Source organism: Rattus norvegicus, chromosome 1 (assembly GCF_036323735.1).
Source record: "Rattus norvegicus strain BN/NHsdMcwi chromosome 1, GRCr8, whole genome shotgun sequence".
Classification (NCBI taxonomy): Eukaryota; Metazoa; Chordata; class Mammalia; order Rodentia; family Muridae; genus Rattus; species Rattus norvegicus.
The window spans coordinates 211368964-211390504 of record NC_086019.1 but is presented as its reverse complement, the minus strand read 5'-3'; the positions used below and the strand labels follow the sequence as shown (position 1 = coordinate 211390504).

General features: G+C 41.0%; 1 protein-coding gene across 1 annotated transcript in view; it reads left to right on the top strand.

Moving 5' to 3' along the window:
- The window catches only part of Top6bl (TOP6B like initiator of meiotic double strand breaks), an 87043-nt gene that overhangs the window by 28511 nt on the left and 36991 nt on the right, over positions 1–21541 (top strand). The window contains exon 4 of the mRNA NM_001426986.1: positions 9354–9463. Within this exon, the coding sequence (NP_001413915.1) occupies positions 9354–9463 (110 nt within the window). The remainder of the gene's footprint in view (positions 1–9353; positions 9464–21541) is intronic.

Here is a 21541-nt window from a genome sequence, read left to right as displayed (position 1 = left end):
ACCTGCCTGGTGAACTCAAGACACAGGCCCACAGGAACAGCTGAAGACCTGTAGAGAGGAAAAACTACACGCCCGAAAGCAGAACACTCTGTCCCCATAACTGGCTGAAAGAAAACAGGAAAACAGGTCTACAGCACTCCTGACACACAGGCTTATAGGACAGTCTAGCCACGGTCAGAAATAGCAGAACAAAGTAACACTAGAGATAATCTGATGGCGAGAGGCAAGCGCAGGAACCCAAGCAACAGAAACCAAGACTACATGGCATCATCGGAGCCCAATTCTCCCACCAAAGCAAACACGGAATATCCAAACACACCAGAAAAGCAAGATCTAGTTTCAAAATCATATTTAATCATGATGCTGGAGGACTTCAAGAAAGACATAAAGAACTCCCTTAGAGAACAAGTAGAAGCCTACAGAGAGGAATCGCAAAAATGCCTGAAAGAATTCCAGGAAAACACAATCAAACAGTTGAAGGAATTAAAAATGGAAATAGAGGCAATCAAGAAAGAACACATGGAAACAACCTTGGACATAGAAAATCAAAAGAAAAGACAAGGAGCTGTAGATACAAGCTTCACCAACAGAATACAAGAGATGGAAGAGAGAATCTCGGGAGCAGAAGATTCCATAGAAATCATTGACTCAACTGTCAAAGATAATGTAAAGCAGAAAAAGCTACTGGTCCAAAACATACAGGAAATCCAGGACTCAATGAGAAGATCAAACCTAAGGATAATAGGTATAGAAGAGAGTGAAGACTCCCAGCTCAAAGGACCAGTAAATATCTTCAACAAAATCATAGAAGAAAACTTCCCTAACCTAAAAAAAGAGATACCCATAGACATACAAGAAGCCTACAGAACTCCAAATAGATTGGACCAGAAAAGAAACACCTCCCGTCACATAATTGTCAAAACACCAAACACACAAAATAAAGAAAGAATATTAAAAGCAGTAAGGGAAAAAGGTCAAGTAACATATAAAGGCAGACCTATCAGAATCACACCAGACTTTTCGCCAGAAACTATGAAGGCCAGAAGATCCTGGACAGATGTCATACAGACCCTAAGAGAACACAAATGCCAGCCCAGGTTACTGTATCCTGCAAAACTCTCAATTAACATAGATGGAGAAACCAAGATATTCCATGACAAAACCAAATTTACACAATATCTTTCTACAAATCCAGGACTACAAAGGATAATAAAGGGTAAAGCCCAACATAAGGAGGCAAGCTATACCCTAGAAGAAGCAAGAAACTAATCATCTTGGCAACAAAACAAAGAGAAGAAAAGCACACAAACATAACCTCACATCCAAATATGACTATAACAGGAAGCAATAATCACTATTCCTTAATATCTCTCAACATCAATGGCCTCAACTCCCCAATAAAAAGACATAGATTAACAAACTGGATACACAATGAGGACCCTGCATTCTGCTGCCTACAGGAAACACACCTCAGAGACAAAGACAGACACTACCTCAGAGTGAAAGGCTGGAAAACAACTTTCCAAGCAAATGGTCAGAAGAAGCAAGCTGGAGTAGCCATTCTAATATCAAATAAAATCAATTTTCAATTAAAAGTCATCAAAAAAGATAAGGAAGGACACTTCATATTCATCAAAGGAAAAATCCACCAAGATGAACTCTCAATCCTCATCTTCGGTTGGTTTATATACAAGTGTGCAATTTCTAGGCTTGAAAGTAAAATGATGCTATCTGGTGCTGGATAGAGGAGCCTTATTTTTTATTATGGCAGCTTGCTATTTTTGTAACATGGTGATTTGGTTGAACACAATAAAGTACAGTAGTAACTGAAAAAAACATTTTATTGTATTACTGTATTTTTGTATGTGCGTATTATGACTGTTCTCCAAGCCAAGCAACTGCCATCTTGGGAAATTCAGCTGTGGCCTTTGCAAAAGGATTGTCCTAGCTGGGCTTGCTGACTGTTAAGACGCCCTCATAAAGGGGCAGAGAATGTCCTGAAACTCTCAGTTGAGTGTCTTGCTGTTCCCACCATCTATTATAAGCAACTCTACCTTAGTGGCACTCAGCCCCAGGGAGGAGCTATAGTATGTAGGTTGAGAAAGGCTAGGGGAGGAGGGGCTTCATCTGGGAGGACATAGGGAAGTCTTATCCCTGCTGGGCAAAGGCTTTTCCAGGTTTAGCCTGTTGGTGAGAGAACAACTATCTGGAGTTGGTTATCTTCTTACAACATAGGATCCAAGGCTATATAACTCCTGTGGTCAGCCTTGCAGGGCAAGCCTGCAGAACCATCCCACCAGTCCTGTTTTGTTTGTTAGAAAATTAGACTTCTTTGTACCTGGCTAGCTTGTTCAAATAGTAACATATATGTCTTTGTTTTATAATAATTTTGTCAGTACTTCTCTTTTTTTCTTTCTTTTTTTGTTTTAAAGATTTATTTATTTATTATATGTAAGTACACTGTAGCTGTCTTCAGACACACCAGAAGAGGGCATCAGATCCCATTACAGATGGTTGTGAACCACCATGTGGTTGCTGGGAATCGAACTCAGGACCTCTGGAAGGGCAGTCAGTGCTCTCAACCACTGAGCCATCTCTCCAGCCCTTAATTTTTTTTCTTGATTGATATAAATTCCACATGTCATACTATGCCGTTTTGATGCTTATAGTTCACCTGTTTTTATATATTTCAGTAATTATCTAATTCATTATCTAATCATATGCTCTCAATTATCATCTAATCATAAATATTATCTAATTCCAGTATTTTCATCACCTAAAAAAAAATCCTGACCCTAACAATAACCACTCTACTTGCCTCAGTCCCTGTGCCTCGGTGACATTAATTTGTTTTTTTATGGAATATGACACATAGCCTTTTGTGACTGGTGTTTTACCTAAGCGTGGTTTTTAGGATTTACTGTGCATCTTAGTGTTTCTATTGCTGTAACAAAACACCATGACAAAAAACAACTTGGGGCTCTCTCCTGCAGCTGAGCAAGATGCCCAAAGAAGGCCAAGGGGAAGAAGGTGGCTCTGGCACCCCTGCCGTCGTCAAGAAACAGGAGTCCAAAAAGGTGGTCAGTCCTTTGTTTGAGAAAAGGCCCAAGAACTTCGGCATTGGGCAGGACATCCAGCCCAAAAGATGTCTAATGCGCTTCGTCAAATGGCACAACTACATCAGGCTGCAGCGGCAAAGAGCCATCCTCTATAAGCGGCTCACAGTACCTCCTGCCATCAACCAGTTCACCCAGGCCCTGGACAGGCAAACAGCGACTCAGCTGCTTAAGCTTGCCCACAAGTACAGGTCAGAGACAAAGCAGGAGAAGAAGCAAAAGCTGCTGGTCCCTGCTGAGAAGAAAGCTGCGAGCAAAGGGGATGTCCCAACTAAGAGGCCACCTGCCCTCTGAGCAGGGGTCAATACAGTCACCACCTTGGTGGAGAACAAGGAGGCTTAGCTGGTGGTGATTGCCCACAATGTGGACCCCATTGAGCTGATGGTTTCCCTGCCTGCCTGTATTGAAAGATGGGGGTGCCCTACTGCACCATCAAGGGGAAGGCCAGGCTGGGGCACCTGGTCCACAGGAAGACGTGCACCACTGTTGCCTTCACACAAGTTAACTCGGCAGACAAGGGTGCTCTGGCTAAGCTGGTGGAAGCTATTAGGACTAATTATAATGACAGATATGAGGACATCTGCTGCCACTGAGGAGGTAATGTCCTGGGTCCTAAGTCTGTGGCTCGCATTGCCAAGCTGGAAAAGGCAAAGGCTAAAGAACTCGCCACTAAACTGGGTTGAATGTAAACTAAGTTTTCTGTACATAAATATAAGTACATAACTTTAAAAAGAAACAAGTTGGGGAGGAAAGGGTTTATTTGGTTTACACTTGCATGTCACTGTTCTCTTTGAAGGAAATCTGGACAGGATCTCAAACAGTGCAGGAACCTGGAGGCAGGAGCTGACATAGAAGTCATAGGTGTTTACTAGCTCTCTTAGACTGCTTTCTTTTTTTTTTTTTTTCCTTTTTTCGGAGCTGGGGACCGAACCCAGGGCCTTACGCTTCCTAGGCAAGCGCTCTACCACTGAGCTAAATCCCCAACCCCCTAGACTGCTTTCTTGCAGGACCCAGGACCAACTAGTCTAAGGATGGCACCACCTACAATGGGCTAGACACTCCCCCATCAATAACTAAATAAGAACATACCTTGCAGCCAGATCTTATGGAGGCATTTTCTCAATTAGGGCTCTTTCCTTTCAGATAACTCTCTTTTTTAAGATTTATTTATTTATTTTATGTATATGAGTACACTATATCCGTCTTCAGACACACCAGAAGAGGGCATCGGATCCCACTACAGATGGTTGTGAGCCACCATGTGGTTGCTGGGAATTGAACTCAGGACCTCTGGAAGAGCAGTCAATGCTCTTAACCTCTGAGCCATCTCTCCAACCCCTTCAGATAACTCTAACAAGTTGACTAGCCAGTTTGTACTCCATTTCTTTTTATAGTTGAAGTGATATCTTACATTTTGTTAAGCCCAGTACTTATCATTTGGTAGATATTTCAGTTCCATTTTGTGTTATTATAAATAATATTGCTAAAAACATTCATGTCCTAACTTTTATTTTGGTTTATTCTCATCCAGTTGAACCATTTATAAGTATTTTTAAAGATTTATTTGTATTAAATTTATTTATTTTATGTGTAAGTGTTTTGTTTGTGTGTATTATATCTGTATCTCATGAGTGATTGATGTCTGTGGAGGTCAAAAGAAGGCATTAGGGGCTGGGGATTTAGCTCAGTGGTAGAGCGCTTACCTAGGAAGCACAAGGCCCTGGGTTCGATCCCTAGCTCCGAAAAAAAGAACCAAAAAAAAAAAGAAGGCATTAGAGCCCCAGGAACTGGAGTTACAGATGGTTATGAGTCATGCAGGTGCTGGTGATCAAATTCACGCCCTCTGCAAGAGCAGTAAGTGCTCCTAACAGCTTGGCTCTCTCTCCAGATCCCCATTTATAAGGTTTTAATTTCAAACATTGTACTTTTAAATTCCAAGATTTTTAAAAATGTTGCCCTCATTAGTTTTGTTTTAATTTTTTACAATGAGTTCTTGTTTCATGGCTTCTTCTTCGTTAAAGGTATAGATATTTATTTTACAGTGTCTCATTATTAACTCTCAGGTACAGTGTTGTTTGCTGTGTTACAGTTCTGATGGCATAGCTTGAAAACGTCTCATGTTGACAACTTGTATGTCAGCGGTCCTCAGCGCTGAGCTCCAGCCTTGCATGCTTGAATGGTGTGTGTCTTGAGTTGTACTTTTCCTTGGTGGTGGCATGCAGAACTTCTGCATTGTATATAGTTCTGAGTCCTGTGGCTGCTTACATAATGCCAGTCAGACCTTTGTCACACAGCAATGATGTGGCTACAGTTTCCTTTGCTCTAGCTATCCCTCAAGTGAGCAGGCAATGCTTATTCATGAGATGCATGTGGAGGTCAAAGGGCAACTTGTAGGAGACCATTCTCCTTTTCCACCATGTGGAAGCCAGGGATTGAACTCAGGTTGTTAGGCTTAACAAATAAGCCTCTTTCTTTTTGCTATCCATTCGGATTTTTACATTTTCTTTTTTCCCCACCATGAATGTGCCTTTATTAAATTTAAAAGTGTTTTATAGGGCTGGAGAGATGGCTCAGTAGTTAAGAGCACCGACTGCTCTTCCAGAGGTCATGAGTTCAATTCCCAGCAACCACATGGTGGCTCACAACCATCTGTAAGGAGATCCGATGCCCTCTTCTGGTGTATCTGAAGACAGCTACAGTGTACTTATATATATAATAAATAAAATAAATCTTTAAAAAAAAAAGTGTTTTATAGTGTATGTTTGAACATGAACATGAGATTTCAACATAGGTTCAATTTATCTTGAAATAATATTTCTGAATCTTTCATCTTTATAAATTTAACTCTGACAGTTCTATCTATATCTTGTTGACTTGCTCATTTCCTTTTTGGTGTGTAGATTGAGATGTTTTGAGTAGACTTTTTAAAAAGTACACAATTTTGTATTTTTGTTTTATAACACAATTTATTTTAAATGGTTAAGATTATTCTAAAAAATTCAGAGACATTTGCAACCCCTTTTCTCCTGCTTTGATGTTCCCTTCATTTGTGTACTATGTTACTATTTTAATCAGTTGGCCCTTATTTTACAGAAAAGTAATTGAATTGGAAAAAGGAGGCTTCTCTAAGTAAGGCAGTGAGTCACTAACCTAAAGACTGATGCAGAGTTCAGTGGCAAGGTCACTGAGCTTCTGTGTGGTGAGACCTTGCTGCCATTATATTTAGGGCTTTGTGGGCTGAATTACATTTGAAGAACACAATGACAACAGAATGGTCCCTGTTAAAATGAATGTCTAGGTTTTTATCTTGGGAAAACACTTTTTTAAATAGTTTAAGCATACCACGTTTACCCTGAATGATGTTTCCAATGACTTTGAAATAAATGTTGAAGTTTACAGCTTGGTACAAAAAAAAGATTCCTCAGGCCCTGAGAAGAAGAAGAAGGCATCCAAGTCTAAGGCTATTACTCCAAAGAGACTCCTCACATCTATAACTTCAAAAAGCAGCCTTCATGCTTCAGTTATGGCCAGTCCAGGAGGTCTCAGTGCTGTGCGCACCAGCAACTTTACCCTAGTTGGATCTCACACACTATCGTTATCTTCTGTTGGAGACACTAAGTTTGCTTTGGACAAGGTACCTTTTTTGTCTCCATTGGAAGGTCACATCTGCTTAAAGATAAGCTGTCAAGTAACTTCAACTGTTGAGGAGAAAGGTTTTCTTACCATATCTGAAGATGTTAGTGGCTTTGGTGCCTGGCATCGAAGATGGTGTGTTCTCTCTGGCAACTGTATTTCTTACCGGACTTACCCAGATGATGAGAGGCGAAAGAATCCCATAGGAAGGATAAATCTGGCCAATTGTATCAGTCATCAGATAGAACCAACCAACAGAGAATTCTGTGCAAGACGGAACACTCTGGAATTAATTACTGTCCGACCACAAAGAGAAGACGACCGAGAGACTCTTGTCAGCCAATGCAGGGACACACTCTGTGTCACCAAGAACTGGCTCTCTGCAGACACTAAAGAAGAGCGGGATCTCTGGATGCAGAAACTCAACCAGGTGATTGTGGACATTCGCCTCTGGCAGCCGGATGCTTGCTATAAGCCTGTCGGAAAGCCTTGAACCCAGGGAACTTCAGGACCGTGGAGAGACTTCGCTAGCTGTGTTAGAAAGTGTCCAAGGAAGACATGGTTAGAAGCACCAGATTTGGGGCTGGGGATTTAGCTCAGTGGTAGAGCGCTTACCTAGGAAGCGCAAGGCCCTGGGTTCGGTCCCCAGCTCCGAAAAAAAGAACCAAAAAAAAAAAAAAAAAAAAAAAAAGCACCAGATTTGCAAGTTGTATTTTATGCTTTAAATATAAAAGGGTATGTGCAAATATTCACTACAGATTATGCAGTATTTATATCTTTTCTATGTAAAACTTTACCCAGTTTGTCTTACATACGTGTTTAACTGTCAAATACTTAAAATAGTCAAGAGAATTGATATTCATGTTTAATACGTTAAGAGTTTCATTTTATAGAAACCTCGCTAGCCATTTATTCATGACAAAGAGTATATATTATAATCAAGTTCTGAATTGTATTTGGGAGCTGTGGGTTTTAAGGTCCCCTGTAGGTCGTAAACAGAAGCATCTAGTTTGATGAGTCCCTCTCCAGCCTTGGTGGTTTTTTAAAAAGGTTGTGGCCATTCCTGGCTCATGATATGACCAGGGTACTGAATGTAATCTCAGAGGGTTTACAGGAATGTGTTTAGTAAGGAGCTGAGAAGAGACAACAGACGCTTACTAGTCTAATAGGAACTCAAAGCTGCTTTCTGAAGAGATGTGGACAGTGACACAGTGACATTGGGGCTAAATATTGTACCAGAAGCATTAAGAATTACACAGCTCACATTCACTCCGACTCTGTGTGCAGTGTGGGGCAGATTGTCAGTGTTCAGGCTTTATTAAACAGCTATTTTTCATGTAGTTTAGGATCCTCATTAACATATTCAGCCTTTTCTCTTATAACAAGAGCAAATGTAAATTGAAGAACACATACATAAGAATTTCTACCAAGCTGCTGTGACTATTCCTTTGCTTCCCAGAGTTCTTGTCTCATTCTCCTTTCATGTTAATCTAAGACACTTTACAAATCTGTTTTGAGATCACTGAAAAATATATAAAGCTATGCATTCCCTTTAAAGCCCGATGCCTTCTTGCAATTTAAAAATATTACAATGCATGGCTGCAGTTTTTAAATAGTCTGTGTTTCTCCTCTGACTGTCAGTTATTGATGGTTTCATTTATAAACACTAAATTCTATCACTTGCCATTATATTTCTTACTCATTTAAATGTGGGTTTTCTTATGTATATTATAAAAGTATTTTATGACTCCTACATAAATAAATAATTGTGAATTGTCAAAAAAAATAGTTTAAGCATTATTATGTCAAGGTGAAGTTACTGTTATTAGACTTTTAAAGTTGAATTAACTTGTTATAGTGGCTCTATTCTTTATTGTTCCTGCAGGGGATTGTTTTATTAAGGCGGGAGGTTTTTGTTTTGTTTTGTTTTTGGTTTGTAACTCAGGTACAGGAAATAAAGAAGAAAGACGGTGCATACTATGATATTCTCTTTGTTGTGGAGAGTCCATGCCCCTCCCTGCTGCTTTGTGGAAAGCTAGCTGAGTCAACGCAAACAAAACACAAAGAAGTTAGCTCTTTTTTTTTTTTTTTTTTTTGGTTCTTTTTTTTCGGAGCTGGGGACCGAACCCAGGGCCTTGCACTTCCTAGGTAAGCACTCTACCACTGAGCTAAATCCCCAGCCCCAAGAAGTTAGCTCTTAAATGAAAATTGGTGAGGATGTGACTCTTGTTAAGGGATACAATAGTTTAAAACGCACATGCCTGAAGCAGTCATTCCTGAACTTTTCAGTTTTTAGCACTGGATTAGTTCCCTTAATGGATTGTGTTTATTAAGTAATAAACTGATTTGTGGAAAATGCAGGACTATCAGCTAGAATGTGTGGCACTGGATGTGACTGTATAGAAACTGAAGCTTCAGAGTGGTTTAACTAATCTAAAACATTATAAATAGCTGTCTTTCCTCTAGAAAGCAAGTCTCAATGTTGGAGCCACTTGTTGATTATACATAGTCCTGTATTTTGCTTTTTGCAGGTAGTCTTTCGTCGGAAAAGGCCTCTTTGGCTTTTGATACTGTTCTGATTTGTTGACATTCCTTCTCATATAGACATACAGCCTGCACTGCCCAGGCTGTCTGCAAAGCTGACTCTGGCTTCAGAGGAAGGGGGCCATTCTCAAGATACATCAGTCAAGGCGCCCTGCCAGATGACTTTTGAGGCAAGTTTTGCTGTGGTTCTGTATACTCTGATCGTTTGACTTACTTTTATACAATTACAATTGCAGGAAAGACAGCCTGCTCCATCCTAGTTTGAAGGTAAAGTAAAATAAAGTAGCTGTGCAGACATTAAATGATCCAGGAGCTCCCAAAATCCTGGTGTCTGTGTTCTACTGAGAGGCTGATAATTAGTTGACCTTGGGGGTTGCATTAGTCTAAGCTCCAATACAAAACTCCATAGACTGGGTAGCTTAAGCAACAAAGATTTATTTTCTCACAGTTCTGTAGGCTGGAAGTCCAAATCAAAATGCCATCTGGGTCAGGTGTGATGTCTGTAATCCCTGAACCTTGGAGGCTAAGGCATCAGTATCAACTAAGCAATGGAGACAGGGTGGTGGACTTTTCAGTTGAATAAAACTTGAATGCCAGAGTCAGTGAGGTGACTCATGGAAAAAGGCACCTGCCACCACGCCTGATGACCTGAGTTTGATCCCAGCATTTTACAAGGTGGAAAGTGAGAACCAACAAGAAGAATTATCTTCTGACCTCCACACATATTGTGTGATATGTGCACACATGCACACACATGATAAATAAATGTAATAAGGTATTTTCAATAAAAATCTCATTTGAACAAATTTTTATTTAGTTGGCTTACAGATCTCTTTATAGTCCAGATTTCTGAGAATAATTGCCTTCTATGTTATCTTTAATGATTAATAGAGATCTAAAGAACTAGAATAATTTAAACATTCTTCCTGGGCCAGGCTTGGTGGCATACATTTGCAATCCCAGCATTTGGAAGGTGGAGGCGAGAGATCGGTATAGAGGCATCCTCAGCAACATTGCAGGTTCTAGGCTGGCTTGAGCTTTATAAGAACTGGTCTCAAAACAAACAACAAAATCTTCCAGGAAGTTCTGGGAAATATCTTTCCATATTTGAATAACTACATAGTCCTTGGGAAAGAAACATGCACAGTGTCAGCACAGCTGATGCCTTGGCTGTGCCTTATCTTCTTTAGGGGAATGAAAAGTAAACAGTGCAGCAATTAGTGGTTAGTGGGCTCTGAACTGCTGATGTCAAGAAGCAATGAAAGGTGATTCCAGTGAACCTCGGAGAGCAATGCTAAGAAACAAGAGCACGTGAGCCAGTTGGGGCAAATAATAACTCGCATGACTAACATTTACAAATACTCAAGGCTCTGACACCGCTATGAAATGGGTAGAATAAGGATACCACTCCACTCTACAGATGACAAAATGGAGATTCAGAGAATTGGGCTGACTTTCCGAGTGTCACGTGAAAGTGGAGGAATTAGAGCTTAAGCCATGTGATTCACACAGGTCAGCGCTCGTTCAGTATGTGTTCACTTAGAACAGTGTCTGCTCAGATCAGTCACACTGATGCAAGTCTCAGGGGTGCACTTCTTAGGATGTGGTGTTTGATTCTAAGGAACTTGGAGTGTAAAGGAAAGACGCACACGTCAGCACACATTACACACAGTGATGCGTGCCACAGCGAGGTAAGCACTGAGTGCTGCCTTGCACAGAGAAGGACACCCAGCCCAACAGAAGGGCTCTCATCTAGAGAGCTTGATGATCCTGGAAAGTAGATTTCAATTTAGAGCAGATAAACTTGAGATATAGGAGGTTATGACACTTGAAAGAATATTAAAGTTTCTCTTCTTTTCTATTGCAAAACTGTTTCCCTAAGAAAAATTTTCGTGTGATTAAATCAAATATTTAGAGTACCATATATAATATTTAGAGTTCGTATGATTTGGTTTCTCAAGGAAGCCCTGGTAATAAACTATTGTGTATCTTTTCTAGTTGGAGTGAGGCATTTAGATGTAAAGCAGTAGTTCTCAACGTAGGGGTCGAAATCCATAGTGGTGCCAAGTGACACTTTCACAGAGGTCACATATCAGATATTTATTTACACTATGATTCATAAGAGTAGCAAAATTAAAGTTAGGAAGTAGCAATGGAATTTTATGGTTGGGGTCTCCACAACATGAGGAACTGTATTAAAATTACATGATTCATGATCTTGATCTTTGAAGAGGTCTTGGAATTAAGATTAAGTTGTTGCTTAATATGATCATCTTCTTGACAGAAAAAATATATTTGGTATGCTGGGGGTTGAACCCAGGGTTTCAAGAATGCTGGACAAACAGTCAGTCACTGAGCTACACTCCTTGCTCCTTGGTCAGGTACTGAAGCACAGAGGGGATCTGTGAGCTCAGTGACCAGGAGTGAGCCTGTGCTAGAGATGAGAGGTAAAATAGTATCCAGGTGGCATTAGGCTGGAAGGGGCAAGGACTTCCTAAAGCACCATTCCCATTGTGCCAAAGATTTCATTGTAGGATTGAAGGGGCGTGTGTGTGTGTGTGTGTGTGTGTGTGTGTGTGTGTGTTAAGCAGCAAGATTTACATCAAACAGAGTTGAAACAGTCATGAAAACAGTATACTAAATGATCTATTTAATTTGGTCATATGAGGAAAATTAATCTCTGGGAAATATCTCGTGTAAAAGAGATTGTCTATATGACTCTCTGCCGTAGCCTGGGTGACACAGCCTTCCAATGCAGTATGATTTCATAAAACCTTCTTATAAAGAAATTTATCCAGATTTAAACCAAATATAGTAGCCTGTTCCTTTAATCCTAGCTCTTGGGAGCAGAGTCAGGAAGATCTCTGAGTTCAAGGCCAGCCTAATCTACATAGTGAGTTCAAGGACTGTCAGGACTAAACAAACAAAAACAAACCAACCAACAAAAAAGAACTTTATCCAGTTTTATACTTATTTTTGGAATAGTACTAAATGATAAAATGAATGGAGATATGCATGTGTACCTACAGTGGGAAGAAGGCACCTTCAACAAATGACCCTGGTCAAACTGGATATGGCATGTAGAAGAAAGCAAATAGATCCATATTTATCACCCTGCACAAAACTGGAGTCCAAGTGGATCAAAGACTTCAACATAAAATTCAGATTCACTGATTCTGATAGAAGAGAAAGTGGGGAACAGCCTTGAACGCATTGGCCCAGGAGACAACTTCCTGAAGAGATCACCAGTAGTGCAGGCACTAAGATCAACAATTCAGTGGGACCTCTTGAAACTTAAAAGCTTCTAACAGAGAATGAATATCCACAAGACATAAAGAACTCAAGAAACTAGACATTGACAAATCAAATAAGCCAATTAAAAATGGGGTATAGATCTAAACAGAATTCTCAAAAAAGGAATCTCAAAAAGCCAAGAAACATGTAAAGAAATGTTCAATATCCTTAGCTATGAAGAGAATGCAAATTAAAACTACTTTGCTGTTCCATCGTACAACTGTCAGAATTGCTAAGATCAGCTCCTGCTAATGAGGATGTGGAGCAAGGGGAACATTCCACCATTGCTCCCGAGAGTGAAAACTTGTAGAAACACTTTAGAAGTCAATATGTCACCCGCGGATCCCGGCCCGCAGCAGCTCTCTACTCCCAGACCCGGTGAGAGAGAGACCCAACCGCCTGGTCAGGTGGGCACTCCTGAGGCTGCAGAGCGGAGGAGACCACCAACACTGCTCACCCCTGCCCACATCCCTGGCCCAAGAGGAAATTGTATAAGGCCTCTGGGCTCCCGTGGGGGAGGGCCCAGGAGCGGCAGGACACCGGCCTGAGACACCGCCGGAACCTGAAAGAAACAGACCGGATAAACAGTTCTCTGTACCCAAATCCCGTGGGAGGGAGAGCTAAACCTTCAGAGAGGCAGACAAGCCTGGGAAACCAGAAGAGACTGCTCCCTGCACACACATCTCGCACGCCAGAGGAAAAAGCCAAAGACCATCTGGAACCCTGGTGCACTGAAGCTCCCGGAAGGGGCGGCACAGGTCTTCCTGGTTGCTGCCGCTGCAGAGAGCCTGTGGGCAGCACCCCACGAGCGAACTTGAGCCTCGGGACCACAGGTAAGACCAAATTTTCTGCTGCAAGAAAGCTGCCTGGTGAACTCAAGACACAGGCCCACAGGAACAGCTGAAGACCTGTAGAGAGGAAAAACTACACGCCCGAAAGCAGAACACTCTGTCCCCATAACTGACTGAAAGAGAGGAAAACAGGTCTACAGCACTCCTGACACACAGGCTTATAGGACAGTCTAGCCACTGTCAGAAATAGCAGAACAAAGTAACACTAGAGATAATCTGATGGCGAGAGGCAAGCGCAGGAACCCAAGCAACAGAAACCAAGACTACATGGCATCATCGGAGCCCAATTCTCCCACCAAAGCAAACACGGAATATCCAAACACACCAGAAAAGCAAGATCTAGTTTCAAAATCATATTTGATCATGATGCTGGAGGACTTCAAGAAAGACATGAAGAACTCCCTTAGAGAACAAGTAGAAGCCTACAGAGAGGAATCGCAAAAATGCCTGAAAGAATCGCAAAATCCTTGAAAGAATTCCAGGAAAACATAAATAAACAAGTAGAAGCCCATAGAGAGGAGACACAAAAATCCCTGAAAGAATTCCAGGAAAACACAATCAAACAGTTGAAGGAATTAAAAATGGAAATAGAAGCAATTAAGAAAGAACACATGGAAACAACCCTGGATATAGAAAACCAAAAGAAGAGACAAGGAGCTGTAGATACAAGCTTCACCAACAGAATACAAGAGATGGAAGAGAGAATCTCAGGAGCAGAAGATTCCATAGAAATCATTGACTCAACTGTCAAAGATAATGTAAAGCAGAAAAAGCTACTGGTCCAAAACATACAGGAAATCCAGGACTCAATGAGAAGATCAAACCTAAGGATAATAGGTATAGAAGAGAGTGAAGACTCCCAGCTCAAAGGACCAGTAAATATCTTCAACAAAATCATAGAAGAAAACTTCCCTAACCTAAAAAAAGAGATACCCATAGACATACAAGAAGCCTACAGAACTCCAAATAGATTGGACCAGAAAAGAAACACCTCCCGTCACATAATTGTCAAAACAACAAACATACAAAATAAAGAAAGAATATTAAAAGCAGTAAGGGAAAAAGGTCAAGTAACATATAAAGGGAGACCTATCAGAATCACACCAGACTTCTCGCCAGAAACTATGAAGGCCAGAAGATCCTGGACTGATGTCATACAGACCCTAAGAGAACACAAATGCCAGCCCAGGTTACTGTATCCAGCAAAACTCTCAATTAACATTGATGGAGAAACCAAGATATTCCATGACAAAACCAAATTTACACAATATCTTTCCACAAATCCAGCACTACAAAGGATAATAAATGGTAAAGCCCAACATAAGGAGGCAAGCTATACCCTAGAAGAAGCAAGAAACTAATCGTCTTGGCAACAAAACAAAGAGAATGAAAGCACACAAACATAACCTCACATCCAAATATGAATATAAAGGGAAACAATAATCACTATTCCTTAATATCTCTCAATATCAATGGCCTCAACTCCCCAATAAAAAGACATAGATTAACAAACTGGATACGCAACGAGGACCCTGCATTCTGCTGCCTACAGGAAACACACCTCAGAGACAAAGACAGACACTACCTCAGAGTGAAAGGCTGGAAAACAACTTTCCAAGCAAATGGTCAGAAGAAGCAAGCTGGAGTAGCCATTCTAATATCAAATAAAATCAATTTCCAACTAAAAGTCATCAAAAAAGATAAGGAAGGACACTTCATATTCATCAAAGGAAAAATCCACCAAGATGAACTCTCAATCCTAAATATCTATGCCCCAAATACAAGGGCACCTACATACGTAAAAGAAACCTTACTAAAGCTCAAAACACACATTGCACCTCACACAATAATAGTGGGAGATTTCAACACCCCACTCTCATCAATGGACAGATCATGGAAACAGAAATTAAACAGTGATGTCGACAGACTAAGAGAAGTCATGAGCCAAATGGACTTAACGGATATTTATAGAACATTCTATCCTAAAGCAAAAGGATATACCTTCTTCTCAGCTCCTCATGGTACTTTCTCCAAAATTGACCATATAATTGGTCAAAAAACGGGCCTCAACAGGTACAGAAAGATAGAAATAATCCCATGCGTGCTATCGGACCACCACGGCCTAAAACTGGTCTTCAATAACAATAAGGGAAGAATGCCCACATATACGTGGAAATTGAACAATGCTCAACTCAGTGATAACCTGGTCAAGGAAGAAATAAAGAAAGAAATTAAAAACTTTTTAGAATTTAATGAAAATGAAGATACAACATACTCAAACTTATGGGACACAATGAAAGCTGTGCTAAGAGGAAAACTCATAGCGCTGAGTGCCTGCAGAAAGAAACAGGAAAGAGCATATGTCAGCAGCTTGACAGCACACCTAAAAGCTCTAGAACAAAAAGAAGCAAATACACCCAGGAGGAGTAGAAGGCAGGAAATAATCAAACTCAGAGCTGAAATCAACCAAGTAGAAACAAAAAGGACCATAGAAAGAATCAACAGAACCAAAAGTTGGTTCTTTGAGAAAATCAACAAGATAGATAAACCCTTAGCCAGACTAACGAGAGGACACAGAGAGTGCGTCCAAATTAACAAAATCAGAAATGAAAAGGGAGACATAACTACAGATTCAGAGGAAATTCAAAAAATCATCAGATCTTACTATAAAAACCTATATTCAACAAAATTTGAAAATCTTCAGGAAATGGACAATTTCCTAGACAGATACCAGGTATCGAAGTTAAATCAGGAACAGATAAACCAGTTAAACAACCCCATAACTCCTAAGGAAATAGAAGCAGTCATTAAAGGTCTCCCAACCAAAAAGAGCCCAGGTCCAGACGGGTTTAGTGCAGAATTCTATCAAACCTTCATAGAAGACCTCATACCAATATTATCCAAACTATTCCACAAAATTGAAACAGATGGAGCCCTACCGAATTCCTTCTACGAAGCCACAATTACTCTTATACCTAAACCACACAAAGACACAACAAAGAAAGAGAACTTCAGACCAATTTCCCTTATGAATATCGACGCAAAAATACTCAATAAAATTCTGGCAAACCGAATTCAAGAGCACATCAAAACAATCATCCACCATGATCAAGTAGGCTTCATCCCAGGCATGCAGGGATGGTTTAATATACGGAAAACCATCAACGTGATCCATTATATAAACAAACTGAAAGAACAGAACCACATGATCATTTCATTAGATGCTGAGAAAGCATTTGACAAAATTCAACACCCCTTCATGATAAAAGTCCTGGAAAGAATAGGAATTCAAGGCCCATACCTAAACATAGTAAAAGCCATATACAGCAAACCAGTTGCTAACATTAAACTAAATGGAGAGAAACTTGAAGCAATCCCACTAAAATCAGGGACTAGACAAGGCTGCCCACTCTCTCCCTACTTATTCAACATAGTTCTTGAAGTTCTAGCCAGAGCAATCAGACAACAAAAGGAGATCAAGGGGATACAGATCGGAAAAGAAGAGGTCAAAATATCACTATTTGCAGATGACATGATAGTATATTTAAGTGATCCCAAAAGTTCCACCAGAGAACTACTAAAGCTGATAAACAACTTCAGCAAAGTGGCTGGGTATAAAATTAACTCAAATAAATCAGTTGCCTTCCTCTATACAAAAGAGAAACAAGCCGAGAAAGAAATTAGGGAAACGACACCCTTCATAATAGACCCAAATAATATAAAGTACCTCGGTGTGACTTTAACCAAGCAAGTAAAAGATCTGTACAATAAGAACTTCAAGACACTGAGGAAAGAAATTGAAGAAGACCTCAGAAGATGGAAAGATCTCCCATGCTCATGGATTGGCAGGATTAATATAGTAAAAATGGCCATTTTACCAAAAGCAATCTACAGATTCAATGCAATCCCCATCAAAATACCAATCCAATTCTTCAAAGAGTTAGACAGAACAATTTGCAAATTCATCTGGAATAACAAAAAACCCAGGATAGCTAAAGCTATCCTCAACAATAAAAGGACTTCAGGGGGAATCACTATCCCTGAACTCAAGCAGTATTACAGAGCAATAGTGATAAAAACTGCATGGTATTGGTACAGAGACAGACAGATAGACCAATGGAATAGAATTGAAGACCCAGAAATGAACCCACACACCTATGGTCACTTGATTTTTGACAAAGGAGCCAAAACCATCCAATGGAAAAAAGATAGCATTTTCAGCAAATGGTGCTGGTTCAACTGGAGGTCAACATGTAGAAGAATGCAGATCGATCCATGCTTATCACCCTGTACAAAGCTTAAGTCCAAGTGGATCAAGGACCTCCACATCAAACCAGACACACTCAAACTAATAGAAGAAAAACTAGGGAAGCATCTGGAACACATGGGCACTGGAAAAAATTTCCTGAACAAAACACCAATGGCTTATGCTCTAAGATCAAGAATCGACAAATGGGATCTCATAAAACTGCAAAGCTTCTGTAAGGCAAAGGACACTGTGGTTAGGACAAAACGGCAACCAACAGATTGGGAAAAGATCTTTACCAATCCTACAACAGATAGAGGCCTTATATCCAAAATATACAAAGAACTCAAGAAGTTAGACCGCAGGGAAACAAATAACCCTATTAAAAAATGGGGTTCAGAGCTAAACAAAGAATTCACAGCTGAGGAATGCCGAATGGCTGAGAAACACCTAAAGAAATGTTCAACATCTTTAGTCATAAGGGAAATGCAAATCAAAACAACCCTGAGATTTCACCTCACACCAGTGAGAATGGCTAAGATAAAAAACTCATGTGACAGCAGATGCTGGCGAGGATGTGGAGAAAGAGGAACACTCCTCCATTGTTGGTGGGATTGCAGACTGGTAAAACCATTCTGGAAATCAGTCTGGAGGTTCCTCAGAAAATTGGACATTGAACTGCCTGAGGATCCAGCTATACCTCTCTTGGGCATATACCCAAAAGACGCCTCAACATATAAAAGAGACACGTGCTCCACTATGTTCATCACAGCCTTATTTATAATAGCCAGAAAATGGAAAGAACCCAGATGCCCTTCAACAGAGGAATGGATACAGAAAATGTGGTACATCTACACAATGGAATATTACTCAGCTATCAAAAACAACGAGTTTATGAAATTCGTAGGCAAATGGTTGGAACTGGAAAATATCATCCTGAGTGAGCTAACCCAATCACAGAAAGACATACATGGTATGCACTCATTGATAAGTGGCTATTAGCCCAAATGCTTGAATTACCCTAGATCCCTAGAACAAACGAAACTCAAGACGGATGATCAAAATGTGAATGCTTCACTCCTTCTTTAAATGAGGAAAAAGAATACCCTTGGCAGGGAAGGGAGAGGCAAAGATTAAAACAGAGACTGAAGGAACACCCATTCAGAGCCTGCCCCACATGTGGCCCATACATATACAGCCACCCAATTAGACAAGATGGATGAAGCAAAGAAGTGCAGACCGACAGGAGCCGGATGTAGATCTCTCCTGAGAGACACAGCCAGAATACAGCAAATACAGAGGCGAATGCCAGCAGCAAACCACTGAACTGAGAATAGGTCCCCTATTGAAGGAATCAGAGAAAGAACTGGAAGAGCTTGAAGGGGCTCGAGACCCCAAAAGTACAACAATGCCAAGCAACCAGAGCTTCCAGGGACTAAGCCACTACCTAAAGACTATACATGGACTGACCCTGGACTCTGACACCATAGGTAGCAATGAATATCCTAGTAAGAGCACCAGTGGAAGGGGAAGCCCTGGGTCCTGCTAAGACTGAACCCCCAGTGAACTAGTCTATGGGGGGAGGGCGGCAATGGGGGGAGGGTTGGGAGGGGAACACCCATAAGGAAGGGGAGGGGGAGGGGGATGTTTGCCCGGAAACCGGGAAAGGGAATAACACTCGAAATGTATATAAGAAATACTCAAGTTAATAAAAAAAAAAAAAAGAAGAAGAAGAAGTCAATATGTCAGTTTCTCAGGAAATTAGGAAATGATCTACCTTAAGACCCAGCTATACCACTCCTGGGCACATACCCAAAGGATGCTCCACAAGAACACTTACTCAACTATGATCAAAGCAGCCATATTCATAAGATCCAGAAACTGGAAATAGTGTAGATGTCCCTGAACTGAAGAATGGATAACAAAACTGTAAATTTACATAATGGACTATTACTCCACTGTTAAAAAGTAAGTGGATATTAGCTGTTGAGTAAATGATAATCATGCTACAATCTGCAGACCCAGAGGGGCTAAGTAACAAGGAGGACTCAAGAAGGGACACACGGGTCTGCTGAGAAAGGGGAGCAGAATAGATTTGGCAGATAGAGTGTGGGCAGGTGGGGATGGGAACAGAAGGGATCAGGTAGGTAGGGTTGGAGGAGAGAGAGAGAGAGAGAGAGAGAGAGAGAGAGAGAGAGAGAGAGAGAGAGAGAGAGAGAAGAGAGGAGGAAGAGGAGGAGGAAGAAGAAGAGGAAGAGGAGGATGAAGAGGAAGAAGAAGAGGAAGAGGATGAGGAGGAGGAGGAGAGAGAGAACTGGGAGAGATGACTAGGAGGAGGCTTGGGGGAAATGAAGTAGAAACCTAGTGCAATGGAAACTCCTAGGAATCTACAAGAGTGACTCAAGCTTAAGACTCTTAGTAATGTGGGATACAAAACCTGAACCAGCCATTTTCTGTAACTAGGCAAGGCTTCTAGTGGAGGGGTTATCCCAGCCCAGCTACAAAACCTTCGACCTACAATTTATCCTACCTGCTGAACTTGTAGGAGTAACAATGACTGATCCAACTTGAGACCCATGCCACAAGAGGGAGCCCATGCCTGACACTGCCTGCAGTGCCAGGAACCGGAAGCTAGGATAGCACCCAACATGACCTGAAAAAGCTGTCAATGAAATGATTCCTAATGATACCCTGCTGCACTTGTAGACTGGCATAATCATCAGAGAGGCTTCGTCCAGCAACTGATGGGAGCAAAGTAGATACCCACAGGATATAGCTCAGGAAATTCCACAGAAGAGGGAGAAATAGGATTGAAGGAGCCAGAGGGATCAGGACACCACGAGAAAGTGGCCCACAGAATCAACTAATTAGGACATATAGGGGCTCACAGAGAGGAACAGTCAGGGAACCTATCTGGGTCTGACCTATGCCCTCTGCATATATGTTACAGTGTGAGAGCAGGGCTGTCTCTGTTTTGCCTGCTTTTGGGACCCTTTTCCTCCTGTTGGATTTCCTTGTCCAGCCTTAATGGGAAGGGATGAGCCTAGTCTTATTGTGACTTGATATACCATATTTGGTTGGCATCCCTGGGAGGCCTGCCCTTTTCTGAAGGGAAACGGAAGAGGAGTGGATCTGGAGGAAAGGGGAGGTGGAAGAGACAGAGGAAAAGAGGAAGAGAAACTGTAGTCAGGATGTATTATATAAGAAAAGAAGAAAAATATATATATACACAAGCATCTATATTTACCCCTTTGCATGTGAGTATATATGGATCTTTCTTTTTGTCTGCCTGTCTGTCATCATCACCATTTGTCTCTCCTATACCTATCAAGGAGGAAGAGGAGAAAGAGAAACTAATACTTTCTTCTGGATAATACTCCAGAACACATAACTGATTGCATTAGTTTATGTTTGAAAGTAAACTTCTCAGGGCACACACGATCCTGCCCCTCCCTGAGGATCCATAAGCAGTTAATGGCGGCTGAGAAGGGAGAAACATTTTCTTTGGTGGTATAGCTAAGTTACTATGCTTCTGTATATAACTGTCAGTAAACTCATTTGCAGCTTTAATTTTTTCAAAACCTATTTTTAAAGATGGTTCTTAAATGCTTTAACCTCCCTTTTAGCCCACCACCCACCAGAGGTAGTAGAAAAGAAAGGAAGTGGACCTGTTTGGAAAGGTTCTTTGGAGAAACTCCTATCTGTTTTGTCTGGAAATCAGCAGTTCAGTTCACAGGTTTCAGCAGCAGAGGCTTGATTCACTTGCAAACACCTCATGGAAATATCAGCAGTCCAGTTCAGTAGAGTTGGGTCAGCAGCAGCAGTGGCACTACCTAACAAAGACAGCCAGGCCTCGG